Source organism: Musa acuminata, chromosome BXJ3-2, assembly GCF_036884655.1.
Source record: "Musa acuminata AAA Group cultivar baxijiao chromosome BXJ3-2, Cavendish_Baxijiao_AAA, whole genome shotgun sequence".
Classification (NCBI taxonomy): domain Eukaryota; kingdom Viridiplantae; phylum Streptophyta; class Magnoliopsida; order Zingiberales; family Musaceae; genus Musa; species Musa acuminata.
The window spans coordinates 21,956,499-21,975,554 of record NC_088350.1 but is presented as its reverse complement, the minus strand read 5'-3'; the positions used below and the strand labels follow the sequence as shown (position 1 = coordinate 21,975,554).

Genomic DNA, 19,056 nt, shown 5'->3' with positions numbered 1-19,056 from the left:
CCCGTACGTACGTGATCTGTTGATTCCTTTTATCCAATGAAACAGCCAACAAACACATTCGTCCGTTTGTTATGTATAAGCTTACGTATGTATATAAAAGAATCTCCGAGAACAGAAATGCGAGTGGAGAGCCAGCGAAACCGCCGCTTTTATTGGAAGTCCTTTTTGATTCTAATATAGGCTTGAGCTTTGAGCTTTGGCGAGAAAGAGAGAGAGAGAGAGGGGGATTGTGGCCTTCGCCTTCCTCGTAGAGGGGCGGAGTCCGGCCAAAGTGGTCGTCGGGGGAGGGGGAGGGGAGGGGCGGGTTGTCGATGGCCGTCTCCTGGTCCTCCGCCATCAGGATCTCCCTCCTCGTCCTCCTCGTCGCCGCCGTCGTCGCCGCTTTCTTCACCCTCCCTGTCCAAAAGGTGACCCACATTTCGTCTTGCTCTTGTATAAACCGGTCTATCTGCTGCATCCGTGATCTTCTTCATCAGACACAGCATTTTCATAGTAATCGCAGTTTGACAAAGCAATCGTGGATTACAATTTATCAATTAGTCTCCTGTGACAATTTTTTCAAGAGATTATCGAGGATCTCTTATATATGTCTTTTGTGAACCTCTCGATACAAGGAGTAAGGGTCATGTCACTTTTCGTTGTCAAGTTAGACTGTGTAAACAACGCCAACAATTTACTAACTGATATTATTAAGTAAATGGACAAATAGGAAACATGTTTGACTCTCCCTGACAATTTTCGGGTAAACTAAACTATACTATGTTTAGCCTCAACTAGGCTTTGGTTGCGTTGGTAGGAAGAATGTCTATGCTTATTGGAATCAAGCTGTGTATCAAAACGGGAGGGGTTGAAAAATACCGCTGCTTGTTAGGTTGGACAGACATGGAAGTTACATAAATTTACAGATTTTAAGGCCATCCTCATTGGCATTACAGATATATTATTCAACACATACTAGAGAGGCCCGGCTACTTTGCTGTGCCGGAGAAAATTTCCCAACAGATGTGGTTCAATCAAGTTCAAACATTGAATTGGAAATGTGATGAACGAAATTGATTCAAATTGTCTAGAATGTGGGAAAAAATAAAATTACTTTGAATCCCTTGAGTTTGCATTAAGAGCAAGGACCATCATTTAATGCGTAGACCTAGGCTAGAAATTTATTATCATATGCTAACAGCTGCATCATCGGTCAGCATGACACATGCCATTACCTTTTTAGCATGGTATTATCCCATGCTGACATGTGCTGATCAAAACATCAATCCTTCATCAATAGAACTTACAATTATTTGAGGTAGTGAAACTTCAGAGATGCTATTTCTCCCTACTGACATATATTACATGCTGGCATCCTTATGCGTTCAAGATCTTGATACAATAGAAAACATCATACAGCAAATTATAGAGTATCCTATGGTGGTCTTTTTAGTTGACTAATAGTTGTAACTAACTTGGATTTCTTACAGATTTTGAACGACTTTTTGGTGTGGATAAAGCAGAATGTTGGTCCGTGGGGTCCTGTTGTGCTGTAAGTCCCATCTTAATTGCTAGGCTTGACAATTTTTATAGATGGTTGTTGCAAATCATTGGTTTGCTTTACCTCATGTTTGCTTATAATGCTTTCTTTTATGGGTCCATTTTACCATTTTTCCATGGTTATTGATTTTATCATTGTGAAACATTCTAACTATACCTAATATGTTCTTTGGCATGCAATTGCTGTGACTCACCAAGATACAGCATGGCAGAGCAAATCAACTATAGAATGTATTTATCATTGTATTTATTATGTTGTTGCTTATATGCACTTGGAGTCGAGCTCGACAAATCCCTGTTTATAGAAGGTATTAAGTTCAAAGACCAATATGATATGGTTATCAAATTATTTTAATTTTATTTAAAAATAATATCATCTTCTGCCAGAAGTGTGAGTTATGATTTTTTTTCTCTTCTTTCCTTTGGTTCAATAAACATGAGTTGTAAATCATATTTTAACTTATATTTTTTGGCAACCCTGACTGTTAACAAATTATGGACAATCATGATAGACTTCGAGACTATGTGATCTAAATTTTGGCATGCCAGATTGCCATTAAACAATGTACTATTACTGAATTCAATAGGAAATGTTTCCAATATATCTTTTATATTTTGTACTTATTCTCATATTTATATAACATCTGAAAACATATGCACAAGAAACCTAACAGTAGAGTACACTAAGATCCTCCATATATTCATCTTAAGGATGAAAACATTGAAAATTGAATTTCTTACTGCCAAACATCTCACATAATGTAAGTATAAAAACATTTATTTTAGAACTTATATATTACATAATGTTAATTTGAAGCCATAAGTTTACCATAGGTAGTCAACTTTTAGTAATTAGATGGTTTGTGATATACATAACAAGGTATGCGGTTTCGAATAATACCGTCCGTACTGGGTGGTATGTACCGGTCCGTCAGCTGATCGGTACACAGACCGCACATTACCAGATAGTATATATATATATACAAGGTATGCAATATCATACCGTACCAGTGTTTCGAGGTTAGCTCGGTATGATACGGTATCGACGTACCGAATGGTACACCAGGACATACCGAGCGGTACACCCTGGTGTACCAAATAATTTTATATATTTTCTTCATACTGTAGCACTGTAACACTACTACAATGTAATATTGTAGCACTGTAGCGGTACTGGGCGGTCCGCGTACCGGTATGTCGTCGGACCGGTACATACTGCCCGTACCGGGCGGTACCATTCGGTACTGTATACCATGTATGTATATATATATATATATATATATATATATATATATATATATATATATATATATATATATATTATTTATTTATATATATTAAAAGGCGATGTCGCCCGGAGAAGGAAAAAAAAAAAAATATATATATATATATATATATATATATATATATATATATATATATATATGAGGTGACGTCGCATTTTATAAAAATATTATATATAAAAAAAATCTTATATATATATATATATACATATATCGAGCGATATACTGAACGATATACCGCTCAGTATACTGTATTGTACCGTACCGAACAAATGTCGAAACATCGGTATGGTAGGATATTTCAAACCTTGATACAGAATACCACAAATATGACTAACAACATGGGATAAACCATCAATTAGATATAATGACTCCAAACTTGACTATATTTTGTTCAAAGAGGACCACAAAGGAGTAAAGAAGAGACAAAAAAGGAAAGAAGAAATGGAGAACAAGTGGTAGGATTGGAAGAAAGATATGGAGAACCATGACAATATAATTGGCATTAATAGACCTAGTACCGCAAGACCATGAATGAGATATTCTTGACAATCCTGTTCATTCTTTGACATCGTGATGTGCCATCAGAATGTTGACTAAGTAGAGTAGATGTTCTTTGGGGCAGGAAGAACATAGTTGATGAGATCGTGCACTGGTCAAAGGTACAGTTACAAGGCATGAACATTTTTACCAGAGAGGATATCTTCAGTATGAATCTTTTCCTATGAGGGCTAGGCACATGAAGAATAGATTATAATCTTGCTACTGTTAGATTGTTTACTATAAGTGAGGAGCATTGTAATATGTTTCTTATGATTAATGGGTTTTGTTGGTGGGAACTAAGAAATTTTCATGAGTCTCCAGCCTCAATAGGACACTTAGTCTCTGTAGGATCCGTATTCAAAGTGTGAAGCAGCTTTATATACAAGCAAGGTGTAGCTTGGGTTGGCCTTCTATTATTTGTTTCACAAATCATAGTTGATGCAGTTAGAAGTATGTGAGCAACACCTAGTAGCTAAGTTACTATTGCAGCTAATGTTAAGTGCAACTATGACTTGCCAGATTTTGTTTTTTGTTTTTTGCGGTTTTTATGTTTATCATAAAGCTCTTTCTTTGAAATTTCTGTTGGCACTTATGTCTTGTTTCGGTTATTTCTATTGGTTAAATACTATTGGAATTCCTTTACAAGTTTTGGTCATCGTTTGTGTAAAACCATCTTATGAAAGCTTTCATGTCATGTAGCATATCATCATATGTACCTTTTTCTTAGTGTTTGATGCCAAAATTTTACAGCTACTTATCAAAGGAAATTAACCTTCTCAATTTGTTCTTTATAATCAGGGCTGTTGCATATATTCCTTTGACAATTCTAGCTGTTCCGGCATCAATACTTAGTGTAAGCACAAATTTCTCTTAATATTATTAAAGTTTACTTATTTGGACAATTACACTTCTTATTGATATGTAGTATATCTCAATTAATGAATATTTTCCATCTTGTATTTTGCTTGTTCTTGGGATGAGATTTTGTGTATATGAAGTTTTGAAGTTTGTTTCCCTGTTGATGTAGACACATATTTTATGCATGTATTGTACTAAGCAAGTACAGTATGGTCCATGAGAAATTATGACCCTTCCAGCACTGTATTCTTATGATAAGAACTCTTGAGAATACCGTATGAATGTAAGGATCACTATTTCCAAATATTGTGTAACTGTTTCGATTTATCTCATTATTAAAGAACAATCTCTAGTCAATATGGTTGTTAGGGAACAAAATGCATCCGAAGGAAATTAAATTTATTATGCATAATTTTGGATCTTTACGTTGCAGCAGATCACAATTATGCTAAGTGCCAAGCTCTGATAAGCAAATCTATGATCACATTACAACTTTTGTTCACCATCACCATTCCATGACTTCTTTCTTTCAACCCTCCCTACCCCACCGAAAAGGGGAAAAAAAGAAAATATTAAATGAAAACTATAATGGAAAAAAACTATCAATGTATGTATGTATGTATGTATGTATGTATGTATGTATGTATGTATGTTAACAACTTGATGTCGTGAACTAGGAGTAGTGCGAAATCATCTAGGTGGGTCTTTTCAAGGGAGGGACTAAGTGGCTGAGACTGAGCGGGGGCTGGTGAGGGCGATTCCAAGGTTATCTCATGGTGAAGTTGGAGTAGATTTGATCTTCGTTGGAACCTTGCACAATAGGTTGATGTTGGGAGGGATTCTCGACCCGACCCCTCCGATGCTTAAGTTAACTAATGGGGAATTGGTTCTTTATCTAGTGAGGATTTTTTAGGATCAGTCCTCTCTTTAGGCATCAGGGACCGATTTTTACACCTGTGGAGTCAGCGGGAAGGAATTATGGCTGCAAGGACCTCCCATACCTCCTGCAGCACATTCATGCATGCGATTGACCCGTACAGACCCCTGCAATGTGGGTCGGCTTGTTCAGGCTCCTGTGGTATGACATTGATCTGTATCGTCCCATGCGGTATGAGGCTGATAGGAGATGGCCGAGAGAGTGTCGATTGCCAGCCCAGCCCTCTCCCACATCAGACAGATGCCGTGCTGTCCTTCACGTCAGCTCGCTAGCGGCTACCTGCGCTTGGTGCTGGAATACTCCCTATATATATATATATATATATATATATATATATATATATATATGAATGTATATATATATGTGTGTATATATATATGTATATATATATATATATATATACATACATACACACACATATATATATATATGTATATATATATATATGTATATATATATACACACACATATATATATACATTCATATATATATACACACATATATATATGCATTCATATATATATATATATATATATATATATATATATATATATATATATATATATATATATATATATATATATATATATATATATATATATATACATATATACATATATATATATACATATATATATATCGGTGAGATTGAATCCCTGCGGGATATGAACTTATGACAGTTTTCCAACTTTTGATGTTCCTCTATGTTTCTGACTTGATAAACAATTATATGTTATTTATGGCTGTCCTTGCATTGCTTATGTAACAATTAATATATTCCAATATTATTGTGCTTTCCTTTTGTTTCTATATCAGCAAATCAGATAAGAGAGCCATTTATGGTATTTTTGTTCTTGTTTAGCTTATGATGAATTCTTGTAGGCCAATGGTGATAAAGGTTAAAGATGCACATATCTTTTTGTTTCTGACTTTCAAATTCTAATATATGCTTTTCATTTGCCAGCTTGGTGGTGGATATCTGTTTGGATTGCTGATAGGCTTTTTTGCTGATTCAATTGGATCAACACTTGGTTCTGTAGCTGCATTTTTACTTGGTAGAACGGTAATAAAAATTTTGAATCTGTGATGGCCTGTAATTAACAAATTAGATTCCCTCTTTACCCTAGTCTACTTTTGTCATCTGAAGCAATAGTTTTTCTCATATTTATTGTTTCTTTGGGATTGAAATTTTGGAGGTTGTTGATAACCATGGCAAAAGAGGAAAGAACTAAAATTATTGGATCCTTATGTTGATTTGGGATCAGATCTAAGTCATTTTGAATCCAATAACCTAAGCTGTCCAACTTTCTTGAACCACATGAATTTGACTCAATTTTAAGTTTGATAAGATGTGCAAACCTGATAATTTACAGGTATTAACTATAATATAGAACTCTCTCGTATGGTGTAATAGTGATAAGTCAAATGCTAAGATCTAGCTGACAAACTTATTAGAAAAACAAGTATATATTTTTTCCTTTTGTTTTTAGGTGAAATTGGAGCTTTGTATTCCAATGTTTTGAGATGATGCTGTTTATTTCACTTAGGAGTTTTACCTTGCATATATTGTTAGCTGTTTATATTACACTTCATTATGATTTTCAATAAAGGTGCATGCTTCTATAGCAATAGTATACTGGATTGTGCCATAACTTAGAAGTTAGACATACGTGGGCAAGAATACTGCTTGATAAAGGCATACTTGGAAGTCCTCATGTTTCAAAATCCATCATGGTGTATCCCTAAATTGCAACTGAAGGGTAGATTCTGTGCTTTTTATGGTGCTCATATGTACTGTGAGTTAAGGTGCTCTTTTAAAGATGTGAAGAAGAGGGACCTAATAGGGGTTATTGCAAGTGAAACCAAAGCAGTGTCAATGGCTGGTCCATATGGGCGAAGTCACTTTCTAACCTGATGCAAACTGTGTCTACGGTCTACTACCTTTGCAATGGATGTATCTGCTTTATTTTCTGCTAACAATAAAGAAAATTATGTAATTACATGGCCATGTTCTTTATTTTGTATTCATTTCTCGTATCCTCTACCTCTGCTCAGTGATAGGTTTATCATCAGTGCTTGTCCTAACGAGATTTTTTATTTACTCATCCAGTATTCCTATGTGAACTGCATCCACCAAACAATACTGATTAGTTTATGGAATATTTGATGTTTCTCACATGACTCGATCACTAGCATCTTTCTGTGATTCTTTTACAGTTAGGAAGGCCTTATGTTGTCTCCAAGTTGAATGATTATCCAGAGTTTCAGGCTGTTGCTGCTGCAATTCAGAGATCTGGATTTAAGGTTTTGTTGAAGCTCTTGAAGCACTCCTTGCATCTTGCCTACTTTACATATGGCTTATGATAAAACAACTTTTCAAAAAGAGCACAAAATGAATTTGAGTATTTAAAATTGTTCCTAATTCTCATGATTTTTTTTCAAACAATACCAATTTCATTTTAACAAGAGTATATCTCTCTGGTTAAATCATGTTAATATACTCACGACTTTTCAGGATAAGTTTGTTTTATCAATTCACAGAATTCCAGAGTAAAATAGGCTGATTTTTTAGTTCTTATGAATTTGCTCCAGTATGTCTGGTATATAAATTTTTTTAGTAGGATTCACATGATAAACACCCTTATACATGGTCAAAAATCTGTTTTAGAACTAGTATTATTTAATTGCAGACTAGATATTTTTTCAGCATCTTTAGCTCATGCTTGAATTTTTTATTATAGTTAGAATTTGCATAATCCATCCATCTAAGAAGTTTTGATATTTGTGAAGGTTAAAAAGAGATTTTGAATGTTTGCTAAAAAAAGCATCAGCTATACTTTTTTTCAGTTGCTATTCTGACATGCATTGCATCCATAAATTATATGACAAAATAAACTGGCGTGAGTCGATATTTGACTAATTGGATTTTCTTATTGTTTCAAACAATTAATCCAGTGAAATGGTACCATACTGTGTTTGAAAATAATTTAACTATGCTGACACTCAGTTTCACTTTTCTCTTCCTTCAGATTGTATTGCTGCTTAGGCTTGCGCCTTTACTTCCATTTAGCATGTTGAACTACTTCCTAGCTGTGATGCCTATTGGCATCGGGGAATACACGATGGCGTCCTGGCTTGGAATGATGGTATCCTTATTTAATCTTTTCCATGCAATGATTGAAGATGCTAATTGATAACGTTATCCAAAGTTGTTTTTGCCTTTTTTGGAGTTTGTTACACACTCATTCCCATTTGCTTGCTTGACTATCTTATTAAATCATATATGATGAAATATATGTCATTTCTTGGTGAATAAAAAAATTCATTCCTTTATATTGGAAGCTTCTTATATTGTTTAAGATATTCAAAGGTTCAAATAGTTAATTCTGTTACAAATTGAATTTTCTTTTGTGAGAATCATAATAAGTTAACTAATGTTTTGTTTTACTAATATGCTTTAGAAATATTTTACCTACTATTTTTGTACTTGACATAATTTAAGACAATAATCGACCACAAATAGTTAAGATTTATGACTTTGTTGTTGTTGTATATAATTTAAGGCAGTTGTACTGGTATACATGATGTCAGTACTTCAAATCCTCACGGGCCCCATCATGCCTTTTAGGTTTGTTATGAGTGTCCAACTGGCTGTCAACAAACCTGACCTCGATTTACTAGTCACTGATCACACGAGATTTGATTAAAGAATTAGATTTATGTTATGTATAAAATGTTTAAAGAAATTGTTTCTTTCCTTTTTTCCCTCATCTTTACTCTCGTTTCTAATTTTCCTTTTCCTTTTTATTTTATGGTTTATGTACTATCAACACGAATGTTGAGATTTACAGTTTTATTGTTGTTGTTGTACTATCAGCACAAACAATAGAAATAAGACATACATTTAATGGTAAATGGAAAAAAACTAGTTCTTCAACTTACTGATGAAAACAAAACAAAACTGGTGTCTTGTATTGTTTGACCTAGATCTTCCTTATATTATGGAAGCAATTTAGCAAACTCATTGATTCATGTCCTCTCATCTAACCCTTAGAAATACATGTCAAGTGGTAAAAAGTCTTTAACATTGTATTTTTTAGATCTAAATTGTCACATACTGTTTTTTTTTAACACAACAAAATATGTGAGCATCATTCAAAAGATATTCACCTGGAGCAATTCTAGAATAATTCAATGTATTTAAAAGATAATATTTCATTGGTCTTATTAAAGATAGGAAAATTGTCTTAAAAACAACTAAGAAGCTTTAGTAGCTCAAGCTAGGAATCACAAAGAGCGAGAACTTCTAGTGACGTTAATAAGTGATATAAAAATATCTATTTCACCAAAGTCTTATGATCTGGATTGTTTAAAACAAGAATTATAATTTCGAATAATACCGCTCGTACCGGGCGGTACATACCGGTCCGTCAACAGACCGATACACGGATCGCTCACTACCGAGTGGTATTATATATATTATATAAATATGTGATGTCACCGAGCTAGGCAGGAAAAGGCGACGCGACGTCACCTCGGCAATGTCGCCGAAAAAGGTGACGCGACATCGCCTCGGCAACATTGCCGAAAAATTCTTTTTTATTTTATATATATAAATATATATAAGATTTTTTTTTACTTATATATAAATATATATATATATATATATATATATATATAGGCGACATCACCAAGGCGACGTCATCGAATTATATATATATTATATATATAATACCGCTCGGTATACAGTATTGTACCGAACGAATGTTAAAACTCCGGTACGATACGATATTTCAATCCTTGATTTAAAATTTAAATAGTAAATATAAAATAAAATATTTCAGTAATCATGTTGAGTATGAATCTTTTAAAATCATGAATCCATAAAATCAAATTTATTTAAAATAATAAGTAATCTTAAGATAATATAAATAAAATTATGCATAAATCAATAGGTAATATCATTTTGTATATACTAAGTCTATTGTCACATTAGCATTAGTCGAACAATTGAAGGTGCACCAAGGCCTTACTCTGATTCTTTATTCTTCTAATATTTATTCTTTTAATATTGAATGAAGAGAACCCATATTATACTTATTTAGAATAAATAGAGTGATGTTCCTCGCTCATCAAAGTGACAACACATTCCTTTTCCACTTAAGGATCATATTCGACACCCTACTCAAGGTTGGCCTTATTGGTTCGTATTAGTGTGTCGACTAGCTATTGGTACGGTACATACTAAGTTGTACTGAGTCATACAAAGTGTACCGACACATGATACATGGGAACACACCAATGTATTGCCTATATTGGTCCCTTATTGGATTGGTACGTATTGCTCGTATCGAGGGGGGAAGCTGCTAGGAAACTGTAGAGAGCATCATAGTAACGAAAAAATAAAACAAAAATAAGATTCCCAAAATAGGTTTATCGAATTGTTGTGCGACGATCGGGAGTGTAAAACTGGTAAAACAGAAAACTACGTAAGGTGTGTAAGACGATCTCACCTAAGGGAACTCGTATATTCCCAAACAATACAGATCCAAGTCTGCGGATGAAGGAGATCTTGTGTTCTCCTCTCTAGCGGTGATCCATATGGCTGATGAAGCAGTGACACACCTCCGTTTGTAGCATGTGCTTTTCCTCGCTTTTGCGCACAATAAGGCAGTAGCAATTCAAGAAGGGGTCAATCCTTCTTCTTGTCCTCACACCCCAAATAGGGTTGATGGCAATAGAGGAAAGGACCAAAGGAGTCTAGCCTATAAGCCTTTGGTCCCTCTCCTATTTATAGAAAGGCCTCTCAAGTTAACCCTGATGGATCCTTCCTTTTGAGTTTTGGATCTTCATCCAATAACCCCTCTGCTTAATGGATATTGGATCTCTATCTAATAACCATTCTAAGCCCTATTGGGTCTCACCCAAAAGACTTAGTAAAACAGGGGCTTATGAGACATCATATGTCCAATCCTCTATTCGTCGCGTCACCTATCATATGTGTGTGACCCTCTAAGTCCAATACCGAGCTGGTCGTGAGTTGCACCTGTTAGAACTCTTTCTGACTTAGTGAATTATTATCCTCATAATAATTCATTTAATTTATCTTATATGGACATACTAGGCCACTACGCCATAGTCTCCAAACGGTACAAGAGGATCTAATCCATTGGACATGTTTGCCCTCAGTTACCGTGTATCTATGGTCCCTCATCCATTTAATATCCCAAATATCGTATACTGAGCATGGCACTATCAGGCCCATATGAAATCGATTCGAGTCTCATTCTAATCGGATTCTCTCGGAGAACTCTTTTTCTCTCAATCCGAATCTCACACTTATCGAATTCATCATGATCCGATCAACTCTCGCCAAGGATTTGCCTGAGTGAGAACACACGAGATATTTTTCTCATAAAATCGAGAGTGGATGATCCTCTATTAACACTTAATTGCCTTCGTAAAGTTGACTATCACTCCCGATGACCGACTGTGTTAGATCTAGAACTTTTAAACCTATAAGTCCAGTGTCAAAGAGTGCAGTACTCATATAGGGCATCTTTTGTATCTCAAGTCTAAGGACCAAACACATAATTAAGATTATGGAATTGTTGTACGACGATAAGATAGCATTAAGTGAATCATTTAATAAACTTATTCTTCAATGAGCACCTGTACTATATCTCTAGTGTTCCCATATAAGCAGCTATGAGATCAACTGTCTCATCATATGGGCGAGTGTATAGCACACTGGTTTGTCCGGTTATCTCGATATCCCTCTCAAGTAACCTATGATCATGATATTTAGGGTCCGTGTTTATAGACGAATTGGTCTCATTATCATGATCTCATCATGATCTAATTCCCAACACAGATCCAGGGATGTCACAATATATATTCATTATTAATATAAAGTGATAAAATTTCATAATAATAATAACAAAAAAGATTGTGCAATGTTACACGTGTTATCACTCATGTGATTGGTTTGTAATGCACTTGTAACTAGCAGAGGTAAGGGTTTAAAAACCCTTTTTAATGGTTAAAACGATTAATTTGACCATTTGAAATAGGACGATCTTAGCCCTTGATTGGTAATGATCGAAATTTGATCATTATCGCTAGATACAAACCTTATATCACTCGATACGAGATCAGATTATGGTACCGCCCAATAGAGGGCAGTCCACGTATCGATCCCCTGTTGGACCGATATTTACTGCCCGTACAGAGGGGTACATGTTGCTCGTTTTGTATCGGTCCATGCAAAATAGAAGTTTATGCTATATATAACTAAACTTGGATTGAGATTATTTAAATTTGATTGGATCATGGTTCAGAAATACTTTAAATCAGCCTGATTTTGGTTCCTGTCGAATTAGGCCAATAGGTTTGCATATGCTTGGCTACTCAAATTACATCAAGTTATGGGTCCTTAAGCCATTGGTCACAACAACTGAGTTGCAAGATACTACAGCATCACATTGAGCTGTGTGGTTGATGGCTCAATGCTAGGCCTTTACGTTCACGGTGTAGGTCAAGTTGGACCTCAATTGAATCCAATCCATACTAGATCAAAATCCAAATTGAGCTAGGATCTACTTAAACTAGACTAAATAATCATCCCTCACCATTAAATTTGATTTTTTTTCAATTAATCTATAATATGAAGACATTAATACTATTAAATATGGTTTAAAGACATCAAAAATTTTAAATAGGATGTATAAAATTTTAGAATAATACTAACAACAATAATAATCTAATTAAAAAATATAAAGACATGAATATCATTAAAATATCAAATAAAGTTTATAAATTTTTAGATCTTGATTCAATCAATTAAATTACTATTAATTTATAATCTAAATTAATATGTGAAGACATGAACATCATGAAATTTCTTAAAATGGCTTTATTAGCTTTTATGCAATGATACAAGACTTAGAAAATCAATTGAATCTAAAATATGCTTTAATTTTTCTTTGCATTAAAATCTAAAATTTATCAATATCAGGAATTCATGGAATATTAAATAATTAGAATATCAATCAAATATATTTTAAGATTTATATTAAGAAAAAAAAGTTTGAGATGGTATTGTTTTCCTAGGGCAATGACTTCTATTAAAACCTTCTCACAATCAATCCCCAACCTAACCAAGATAGATGAAAATGGAGGAGTTCACCTAAGAAAGGATAGTAATAAGCTATGAAATTTATTTTTATTTTTATTTTAATTAAATTAATTAAGTTCTTCCTTATTCAGGTGTTCAAGGTAAATATATATATTAATTGTTGTATTAAAATTTTGTTACAAGGGCATGTAGATTAGGAAGTAGATAATAATATTTTGATTAAGAATGAAAATAAAGATGATTATATTTTTCTTCTTGGAAGAATTTGGTCTCCAAATTTGATTTACCTTAAAGAGAAAGATGTTGATACTTCTGTTCATCATCCTCTTTATTTTTCTAAATGGAATCTTTATATATATATGGTGTTAACAAATTTTCACAAAATGTATCATCCTATTTCTTAGAACATCCTCTTTTGTTTTTAGAATTTAGATTGGATGCTCTTATAGGACAACATCATTCAACTATGAGGGTCAATATAAGAAGATATAAAGATAAATCCACAATATGCCTTTTGAATATTGACATATAAAACATATCATGTGTTGTGTTAATGTTTTGAAAGTGTATTTTGGATCCATCCCATGTCTTTTCATGCTAACCTCTATACCTCCTATTTGGAGCAATCAGTCTAGATTTTAGAAAGGAAGGAGTATTTTCTAAGAAAAAAAATGATACCTTTAGTAAAATTCTGTTGGCAACACCACAAAGACAAACAAACCACTTGAAAAGTAAAGATGATGTTAAAGAAATGATCTATATGTTTTTTATTTAGGGTAAATCAAATTTAGGGATCAAATTCCTTGAGGATGAGAAAAATAATTCTTAATAAAATATGCCTATATACTTTTTAATTTGCATGCGCTTGTCAAAAAATTTATTTCAACAATTAAACATTCAAACAAGGAATAATTTGATTATTTTTACATATGATAAAAATGAAAATAAGATGTAAGTTTTTATAGTTTATATGTTATTAGAGATCCTCCTCATTCTTTTTATAAACAAGGTAAACTTCTTCCTTTTCATCCATCTTGACTAGGAGGGAATTCACTTGAGGGAGGTCATCAACCTAAGTAAATGGTGGGTTTTCCCCTTTTTTCCCTTAATTTAATTTTTAAATTATATTTTATTAATATTTTAATTATTTAATATTCCATATATCCTGATATTAATCCATTTTACATTTTTAATGTAAAAAATCCTGATATTAATCCTTTTCATCCATAAATTCTATTTAAAGATTTTCATCTGTTCAAACCTTTTTTTTAATAATGTCAATATCTTCATGTTATGGATTAATTGAAAAACCTCATATTTAATTGTGGCTGTTGGGTTCCATCTGGGTTGACCTTGGCTCAATTTGGTTTTGGCTAGGATTTGATCTGACTTGGGTCAGACCAATTTGGGGCAGACCAGACCCAACTTGGGTTAGGTCAAACCGGCTTTCAGTGGGGGCCGATGTTCCGCATTGCCCAAAGACCCAGTTTGACCTACTGGCTCACAACCAGCATGACCCATCTTGTGTAGACCTATCGATCTAGTGCGATTGAACTTGAACCGGGCCCTTCTAGTTGGTTTAGGTCAGTCTTGGGTAATTCTAATATATCGATTTTGACCAGTTCAAGTTGATTCAGATTGTTTTGAGACCAATTCAATCTGGTTCTATCAGGATCTAGATAATTTCAGTTCAGTTCAAAGTTCAAGCCAGATTTGAGTGTTTTCTAGATCGGTTCAAGCTGGATTTGGATGATTCCAGACTGATTCAAACTGGTTCAGCTCAAATTTAAATTGGTTCAGTTGGGGCATCATGCCAATCATTGGGCTAGTGGGCGTGGTGCCCCTCTATCTTTTGGTATAGTGAATTTAAAGCAATTTCTTTAGTGGTGTATGATGAAATATTGTGATTTGATCGAAGTTAATTTTATAATATGACTTTTTTACTATGTAATGTGTACATAAGGTTATTGTGTGGATCCAAGTTGGATGAGCAATCCCTGAAAGGAGCTACGAGTCTATCATGATGCAGACGATTGGATCCGGTCTCTCATACCACATACCAAACATGGCCTATCATTTTTTATACATATTTAAATTTTTTCTTGGCTGCACAGAATCACAATGAATGAATACATATTGGGTCCACACTCCCTCTACTCTGGCATTGACATGAGATGCTTCTGAGACTTTCTATACAACAACATGCACAAGAGTGCTAATCAAGATTTAGGTGGATAGGCATTAGCAGGAAGCTAAGAGATGAGTATGGATGAGGAAGGCTATTAGAGCAAAGATATTGGTTCTAGGTTTTAATTAGTATGATATGATCAACAGGTTCTACTCGGACAGGCTAGTTTTAAAGCTGTTGTTACCTGGTTTAACTCTTACCCACACAAATTATGGGACTGGAGTGATGTGAGTCTGGTTCCCAGTTCTTCTAGTTGGACTGGACAGTCTGACCAGGTTCTAAAAATTATTTGTTTTATCTACTGACACTATTGGCCTTTCTTAACATGCTTATTTTATGCATGATAAAACTGTGAAAGCTATGTAAGTTTAATTATTTGTAAATTCAACATTGAATGTCATGATAAATAGAATAACTACTCACTCTAGGGCACCATAATATGTCATTGCTAAATTCACTGTCACAGGTTAAGCTAGTGCAAAAGATCTGCTATGGATACACTATTTATTATCATATTATATTTGCCCTTTTTTTATTTTCACCACTAATAATGTGTTTAGTTTATTTGACTGGTCCCTCAGTAGCAAATGCGGTGCAGTTTTGTGCTTGTTCTTGGTTAATCCGTACATGATTCTGTCGTTGACTCGGATGATTGTAAAACTTTGTGGACCTTTTTTCAGAAGGATTGATCTTCATCATTTTGTTCACAGTACTAAAAGTTTTGAGTACTATGTCATGGGATACTGCTGTATGTTAATGTGGGTGGCGGCTGCAACTAATGATAGCTGCAATGAAGTCTCCTGTTGAGGATACTAAACTTTGTGCTGCTTTAGTGAACAGATTAGTCTTCCAAGAATCTCTTGCATGCATTTGAATGCAACTATTTGGTGCATGCGGCAATAGTTGATTTTCGACTTATATGCTTGTTTTCTTTTCTCGTATCTTTCATGCATAGCTTTTCCATATTTTTGTCTTTATACATGACTTAGCACTAGGTTTACTACTCTAAAAATGACATGGTAGCTAAAGCATCATCAGTTAGACTGTTAGACAAGAAGGGAAAATATGCTTGCTTTTTGGCCTATATTAATGTTATATCTGTGCTTTTCAATGTGCATTATATCAAGGCTCAAAAGAATTTGATGAGTAATGATTGATTGTGTTCATAATAATTAAATTTGTGATCTAACATTTTGACTTTATCTGAAGCCGATTACTCTTGCGCTAGTGTATGTCGGTACTACTTTCAAGGATCTAGCTGATGTGACACATAGATGGAATGAGGTTTCATCTACTCATTGGGTAAGCATTTGCTACTTTTGATCACCCATATATCTTCTTTTAAATGATCATGAATCAAGTCTTCTTATGGTAACTGGAATGTGTTCATCACTAGGTGTCAGCTTCCAAAATGTAATTCCTATTTTGGCTTTCTTTTTAATCTGACTTCCTGAATTCTGAAGTTTTACATGCCAGTATTTGATGTATATCTATGCATATGGAGATTGGTATATAACAAGATCCCTAGATGATATTAGATGTATGTATTTCATGCAAGCAAGACACATACCATGTATCCCCAATTCTGAGTGGCAAGAGTTTTGTTCTTGGTTTACTCTTTACAGATTTCTTTTTCTGGCCAATAGTTGGATGAAGTACAAGCTTTTATAAATTATATACGATGCAAATATGTTTTTACTAAGCTCTAATTCAGCTGCTGCCTACTAGGAGATACGGCTTTCTCTTCTTTTTCCCCTAACTTCTTAGGCTTCTTTTCTTTTCTTCTCTTCTCTTCATCTCTAGATTACCATAGTCAATTTAAAATTGACCTTTGTTTAGAATATCCAAAATCTATTATTCCTTTCACTGTTTTCATAATTTTCTTTGGTCTTCTCCCTCTCTAGAAACCTCTAACTTGAATTGTTTTATTTGTGGAACTTATCATACAAAATGTGAGTGACACAAGCCATACAGTGATTATTTTGCTGTGTCCAACTGAAGTTATAAGACAAGGAAATTTGTAATGTACATTTTGGCTACTAATGTTGACAATAACTGAAAGACTTCTATGCCTTGTAAAGAAAAAACCAAGAATGTGATTATAGTAATAATAACTGACCGGTGTAGACTCTAGATTTCTTGTTGCTTGTCTTGGTAAATATATAAACTTATTACTCTCTCATCATGTCCTATGATTGTTTCCTAACATCCAAGCCTAGGGCCAGTGCTAATCATCATAAAACATGGCTGTACTTGACCAGGAGCAAGATAATTGTCAGATCTTTGCACTGGCAAGTGAATGTTAGAATTAACATTCTTTTAGCTGCTACTGAGTGTACAAAACCATGAAGCCACAAGGGCATAACAACAGAAAGAGAAGATCATTTATACCCATATCCATTTTTATTCATTTGTGTTCTGACATCTTAAAATGGATGCAGGTACTTATGGTAACTGGGCTGGCAATATCTGGTAAGAAGCCTCTTATGCACACAGACTCTCTTGGCATTTATATCTCACTTTGTTATGGAACTAGCAAAATCTGCCTATCAAAGGAAAGGTGAAAGTAACAATAAGTTTGAGTTGTAGGTAGTAAGTACGTCACACAAATCCACATTTATACAAGAATTTCCTCTGTTCTCATATGAAATACATAAAGCTTAACCACCCAATCTCTTTGAAATCCCTATTTAGGTCAGTACTATAGAGGCTCAATTTTGACAATTCTCACCATTAATCATTATGTCCTGTATGCTCATGTAGTTATTGATCTTCATTTGTTGGCATATTGTCATTTTGGTTTCCGTGCAGAATGGTGATTGTTTCCATTAGTTACTTGTTCCTATAACCATTTGAATCCTTTTGTGATCCTTGTCATACACGACTTTGTCCACTCCAGTGGAACTGAAAAAGAAACAACTTAGTCGATAAAAGAAACAACTATAACATAGCTTGTCATTTGATTAGTTATGTATTTCCCCGTTTTTTCCTTGTTCTTTTGCAGCTATCCTTATGGTATGTGTCACGAGAGAAACGCATGCATATTTGGATAAGGCATTGGTTGAGAATACAGAGAACATCCTAATCATCACGACTCCACCATCGTCACCTCCACCGCCACTACCGGTGTCACCCGAGTCACCCTTGCACCTACAGCAACCTCTTATGATCAAGATGGACACTTCAAATGTCGATCGCGTGAAATAATTTCTTTCTTTTTCTTTTTCTTAATGTAAATTATTCCCCCATCATTTTCTTGGGGCCCTCATAGAAGCTAGCCTTGGTTTTCAAGGAACCACCACAGCTCTAAAGCAGCAGCAGATACATGCTGCTATTTCTTTGTTAGATAACATAGGTTCTTATCTAATGTTACTCTTAACTTGGCCACATGTATTAATGTTTTACCGACACTATTAATGCAATTAACATCTCCTCCACGGCTTCCTCCAATATTTTTTTTGGGCCACTTGATATGGATATCTTTGTAACATACAGCTGTTGTAACAGCAACATATGCATGTATATATTGGGTTGTGGTCAGACGTTTCCGCTTGTGTTATGATTAATACA

At 34.3% G+C, this 19,056-nt stretch overlaps 1 protein-coding gene across 1 annotated transcript; it reads left to right on the top strand.

The window, feature by feature from the left end:
* The first annotated feature begins 161 nt into the window (after positions 1–161).
* LOC135631215 (uncharacterized) lies at positions 162–18,936 on the top strand. Its single transcript, XM_065138697.1, has 9 exons — positions 162–407; positions 1,470–1,531; positions 4,164–4,218; positions 6,126–6,224; positions 7,379–7,465; positions 8,191–8,307; positions 16,696–16,788; positions 17,928–17,958; positions 18,491–18,936. Exons 1-9 carry the CDS (start codon positions 312–314, stop codon positions 18,691–18,693), a joined length of 843 nt encoding a protein of 280 aa, XP_064994769.1. The 5' UTR covers positions 162–311; the 3' UTR covers positions 18,694–18,936.
* Positions 18,937–19,056: the final 120 nt, after the last annotated feature.